The sequence below is a fragment of the Erythranthe guttata genome, chromosome 3, assembly GCF_056151865.1.
Source record: "Erythranthe guttata isolate IM_541 chromosome 3, IM_541, whole genome shotgun sequence".
Classification (NCBI taxonomy): domain Eukaryota; kingdom Viridiplantae; phylum Streptophyta; class Magnoliopsida; order Lamiales; family Phrymaceae; genus Erythranthe; species Erythranthe guttata.
The window spans coordinates 12,825,881-12,832,034 of NC_142535.1; the positions used below are offsets into that span (position 1 = coordinate 12,825,881).

Genomic DNA, 6,154 nt, shown 5'->3' on the forward strand with positions numbered 1-6,154 from the left:
TTAGTCTAGAATGTTAAGTATAGAACACACCAATAAACAATTAAAACCAAACAATCTTATGTTGCCACAGACAACATGACAGGGGCGAATAATAGACAAAGATAATACGAACCATATTATAATAAACGGAGTTCAAAATACACTTGACCATCAAAAAGTTTAGGACATGATAAATATCATCTCAGTATCAAATAATAATACTGAAACAGCTTTAAAACTAAACACATTGACAGATAAAGAGACATATAGTTGAAATCCAAATATTCGATCTTTTCTTCTTCTTCTTCGTTTTTTTGTTTATTCTTTCTTGAGGTGGGGGAAACAAGTCAAGAGTTCTGCCTTCGGATGTTTAGCTTCGGCATGCTCCTTGCATTTCGCCTCGGAAGTAGTGCAAATGAAAGTTTGCATGCAAATCTTGCACTGCAATTCCGAACCAGAAAAAAAATACAATTAATAATAATAATAAAAAAAAAATTTAGTTAGGTTTACAATTTACACATACAACCGAAAACACGTTAGCACAAGAATAAACCACATGCAAATAAGCATTGAACAAGATTCCGCAGGGCCAAATATACACTAAAAATTAGAAAATAACAAAATTTTAGTTAAAAATATTAGGTTCTTGAGAGATAATAATCATTTTCTTCAACAGTCGGCACATAAGCTTGTAACAATCGATCGATCGGTCAAATTGCTTTTGCTACAACTCAAAGGAAGATAAGATACTCAAAATCGATTACACAACATATTTCGTCAAACACGGTCAGATCAAAGGCTAAATCCAATCACAACTTGTAATATATAAGAAGCACCAATCAAGTTGATTCCATACAAATTACAAAAGAACAGTTTAAACTAGAAGAAATTTATTAATAATAAGAAAGAAGTAAATAAATAGATAAAAACCAAGACAAGTAAGAAAAGAAAAAAAAAAAAGGTTGTCAGATTCTGACAAAATTCAGTACCATCAACAAAACCTTAAAAGAGAAGAATTACTCAACAAGAACACCAGATTTCTGTCTAGCCCTAAATATCAGATTTAAGGGTAAAGATTTTCCAATCAAATAATTATTACATACAAATAAATATACATAAACATAAACTAACACGAAATTATAAAAAAAAATCAGATTTAAAAAATTATTCAGCAAATTATGAACCACAAAATCGAATAAAATTAATAAATCTGTAAAGAAAAAAAAAAACCTGGATGGACATCGCCTTCTTGTTGGCGTCAAGCTGACTTCCTGCCATGGAATCAAACATACAGTTTCGATCAGTTCAATTCCGATTAAATTAAATTAAAAAAAGGCAGAATCTTTTACTGATCCAAAAAATTAAAATCGAGATGAAAAAATTGGAAAAATTAATACGAAAATTAGAAATACCTTTTCCACCAGCTTTGAGCTTCTCCAGATTCTTCTCGCGAGCCATCTTTGCCTTCTGCGCATTGCCTCCACCCATTGTTTTTTTTTTTTTTTTTTTTTTCTTTTCCTAAGAGATGAAAGAAAGCCCCTTTATTTTCTTCTTCAGCCCTAACGGTGGAGGAATTTGTGATACTGATATATAAATTGGAAGAGAATATAATAATAAATATTAAAATTGGGGGAAAAGTGTAAATAAATAAAAAGAAATAAAAGAAATAGTTTGTAATAAAGTGGGGTTTTGAGGGGTATTTAATTTTAGGAGAAGAGGACAGGTATTGGAAAGGAAGTGGGAATTTAAAGATGGAGGAGTTGTCTATTCACAACACACCATCCAAATAAAAACCTACTACTCTCTGTGTGTATGCCGGACGCGTTAATTTTACTCAATCAAAATAAAATATTGTGGAAAAAAATAAATTATAATATATAATTAGTATAGGGGTAAATTACATGTCACTCCTAGGGTAGGCTAGGGTAACCTCAAATTATGAAAACCCCTCTCATATTTGGATAATTACAATCACCTCTAAAATATGAATCTTCTTATAGGTTCAGCCTTATGGTGTCAAATTCAACATAATCTTCTAGATTTCGTGGAATGTACTCTATTTTGTATTCGTTTTAGGTAAAAATGCAGTTTCTGATGTACCATAATCCAATATTTACATGCCAAAATACACATTTTATGGTCATCTAATTTTAAAATGTACGAACTCGAATGGGGTAAAACGGTACAAACTGGAGAATATTACATAAAAATTCCATTGAATTTAACATTTAAGAGTGGATCGTAATTTACCCTTAATATATTTATCTTTTGAGAAAAAAAAATGAATAAAAGTTATATAATTTGATATCAAAACTCTACAATAGTTTTCAAAAGCCTACTATTTGAAAAGTTTGACAATCATATTACTCAATTAAATAAGCTAATGTTTAAATTGAACCCTCTACTTGCACCTCTACTTATATCCGATACACATGTTCTTTGTTGTCCAACATGGAATAACCAAAAAAAATTCTTTCCGAACAACACAAAAATTACCTGATAATTGAGATAATCGTCAACCATTTGATTTACTATTGGTTCCTAAATTATTCAATAGAAATATTCATTAATTTTAAATATACGAGGTACGACACACTCTTTGAAACTTATTTTTACGTTACATACACTCGCTCAAAAGCTGCAATTTGATATAAACTTTAAGAAATAATTTACAATTATTAACTTGAAATATATCTTTTTGTTAAATAAACTAATTTATAATTTTTAAGCTCGTCCAATTAATATAGGAGATTTTACGTACCACGTCACTGATTCTGGTCTTTGGCTGGCTTAGAATTAAATAAAAATAAAAATAAATGGATTTTTTTTTCTTTTTATAGTGGCTTTAATTTGGAGGGTTGGAAGTTGGTAGGTCTATTTAATAAATAGTTTCACATTGTTTCACCGCCTAATTATTTTGCGTTATCTCCCACTTGGAAATTATTTCAGAGATATATATAGGTCTATTTGTCGGTTTAGTCTATGTAAAAGAGGTTTATTCCAATGTTATATTTAATTTGTATTACACTATACTCCCTCGATTTCACATTAAATGTCATTTTATCCATGTTTATAGTATGCATTTGATACGTGATAATCCTTAAGTGGCAGTGGTTTTGTCTCTAGTTCATGGTTATCGGACCGTAAAAATATTTCGTACCGTTTTGCTTTGCATCTCGTATCGTATCGTATCGTATCATATCGTATCGTAAGATATTTAACCATCTATCAAAATAGTAAAAAATATACATATGTACATTATAAAAATATTATAAACATGTAAGTTTAAAATTTTAAGTCAAACTACTCATTTCAAAATAGATATAAATTCAAGTTTCAACATTATATTATAAAATTGGACAAAAATCACAATTGTTCATCAAATCGTAGTTGGAAAGCAATTTTTTTTATAAAAAAAGTACCTTTACGCGGCCACCTAGTTTTAAGATTTTATAATGAATAAAAATAGCTTATAAGATCATTATCCAAACATAAAATTAATTTTAAAAATAAAACGTAACAATTTATCAGCTCTTAAAACAACTTATCAGATATAAGAGCTTATTAATTGTTTACAATAAGTTTAGCCAAATGGGCCCTAAGTTCAAATTTGAATCCCTAATTTCTAAAAATACTCTATCACTAATAATTTTGATCATCGCTATATGAGTTAAATCATCTTCATCTACCAATTTTAAACGATGGCCTTCATCTTCATCTTCATCAATCGCAAAACCCAGTAAAAAAACGTCTTGAATTGTATTGAATAGCAAAAATAAAATCGCAAGAATCTATAGAAATTTAATTATGGTTGTGATATTGTGAGGATTGGTGAAGAAACTTAAGAGAAAAGTGTGAATTAGGGTTGGGATATTGAAGATTTTTTTCAAATCCGTTTTTCAGAGTAGCTGATTGCGTTTCTTTTCTTCTTTTTCATTTTCTTTTAATAGTCGATTAATATCGTAAGTGTCGTACCGTACCGTGATACGGCGATACGAGACGATATCTCGCGATCTTTAGCGGTATTTACCAATAAGCGATACAAAATCCGACTTATATCGTTTTGATTGGATCCATACCGTATCCGTGATATATATTGCGGTACATCGCGATATTAACTACCATGCTCTAGTTTACTTCTTCGAAGTTATTAGAGATGTATATTAAGTAGTTAATAGCATTATCCTTATTATTAGTATTAGTCAGTTCATTAACTTCTATCAAATGAATGTTTATATCGATGGGGAAAATGTAAAATATAGTCTTCTTCCTTCCAACTGTTTCTCATTCTTTTCCTTGCTTACATTTATCTGTGTAACTATTCTTATCAGCATTAACTTTAAATGACACTTAATATGAATGGTGGGAGTATTTTTCATGTTTTAAAGTGATCCGGGATAGAGATAAAATCGGGAGAGACAAATCTAGTGACAAAAAGCAATAAATTCTTGGACGAATTGCATATAACCTCAAGGAGGAGGATATACTTGCAATCTTATTTAGACCAAAATTAGTTTTACAGAAAAGCTTATCCCGTTGTCTCTTATCCAAAATACTCGTTACAATAATTTACAACAATTTCATCAATAATGTCCTAACTTAATTGATGATGTTAAAAATAAATCACCTGGGGTGTTAAAGATGGGAGAGCAGAGTAGGTCACGTGCTCACGAGCTAGATGGTCCTGAAACACTTAAATTAACTTAATAATCCTGCGAACAGAAAACACGTAATCTAAGCCGGGGGTTGATCCGGCGGAAACCCCTCCGACACTCAAGTCAGACGTGAGGATAATCGGTAATAGCCGAGAGAATTTGAGTAGAAAAAAGTGATTGAATAATAAAAGCGTACCTTCATTAAATGAATTTAAGTTCTATTTATACTTTATTGATTGGGCCGAGATCAATTTATCGGGCCCAACCTTATTTGGATGTGATTGGACCTCCGTAGAAATAGCTATTAAGTTGGGCCTATGGCCCAGTAAATATGGGTCTATTGGGCTGGGCCAATAGGCATATCATTAAGCCCCCCACTCTCGAATTGATGTGGGATCGAATTGGAGAGAGGTGCCGGATCGTGTCGAGAGTAGAATTGTATTTCGATCTTCTTGTTTGTGTCGTTGACGTAGGGATAATAATAAATTTTTATTATTATTTTGCGGCCCCCATCGGTGAGCGGATTTATATTTAAAGTGCTTAAATATAAATTTGTGCCTTGTAGTAAGTAATTCCTTGTGACATCAGTAGAGAGGAGTATCAAGATTCACGTCGAATAAATATGGGTGAGTAATCAAATTTTTTATTTTATATATCTCCGTCTTTTATTTTGCTCCATATACTCCGTTGTAGAAAAGAATATATTCTCTGGCTGAGAAGATCATCAGATAAAATAATTTATATGTTCGAAGCGGGGAAGGCGAAACAGTTGAAAATTATCCTGCGAAAGTCGATTGTAGAGAGCGAGATGACCTTTGGAACCGTAGGGAAGGTAATTGGGTTGAGTTCCGGTAAAAAAATTGTACCGGAGAAAGAAATCGCGCGTTCCGATTGCACGCGATTAGGGTTATCTGGAGATATTGATGCGGAGCCAGTAGACCAAGCCGCGCGGCTCGGCTCCGCGCGATCTGTGTGTGTGGTTGGAGCCGGGCACGGAGCCCGGAGTGGAGGGCTTGGCAAGGAGAGAGAAGAGAGAGAGAGGAGGAGAGATAAAGGGGGTAGGTGGGGTTGGTGGACGTCTTAGGTCTCAATTTGTGGATTTTGGGAGTGGTAGTGAAGAATCACTTAAGTCGAGTTCGTCAAATGAGTCCGAGGGATCCGAGGGATCCGAGAGTGATGTAAATCCGGATGGACATGTGGGAGGTGAGGATGACATTCCACGCGAAGATGTCATTGTAGACAAAAATAGAGGGAAGAAAATAAAACCACTTAATCTGAAGTTGGTGGATTTTGATACTTCGTTAACCGAATCGCAATTCTGTGTTCTTCGTCAGCTAGTTGGGGCTCCGAGGAATATTGAGATGCTCTTGCCTAAAAAAGGTGAACGATTGTATGCACCCCCTGTTGGGTTCCACACCCAATACATCGCATATTTGACATGTACCTCGCAGATTGTGCCTGACTCGACTCTTTTGACGATATGCGAGGAATTTCGGGTAGGATATAGTCAATTAACTCCG

At 33.1% G+C, this 6,154-nt stretch overlaps 1 protein-coding gene across 1 annotated transcript; it reads right to left on the reverse strand.

Moving 5' to 3' along the window:
* Window positions 1-89: 89 nt before the first annotated feature.
* On the reverse strand, window positions 90-1,697 carry LOC105971373 (uncharacterized protein At2g23090). Its single transcript, XM_012996224.2, has 3 exons — window positions 1,392-1,697; window positions 1,210-1,250; window positions 90-420 (listed from the first exon to the last, which is right to left on the reverse strand). The coding sequence occupies exons 1-3, from the start codon at window positions 1,465-1,467 to the stop codon at window positions 298-300; spliced, it is 240 nt and encodes a 79-aa protein (XP_012851678.1). The 5' UTR covers window positions 1,468-1,697; the 3' UTR covers window positions 90-297.
* Between the last annotated feature and the right edge of the window lie 4,457 nt (window positions 1,698-6,154).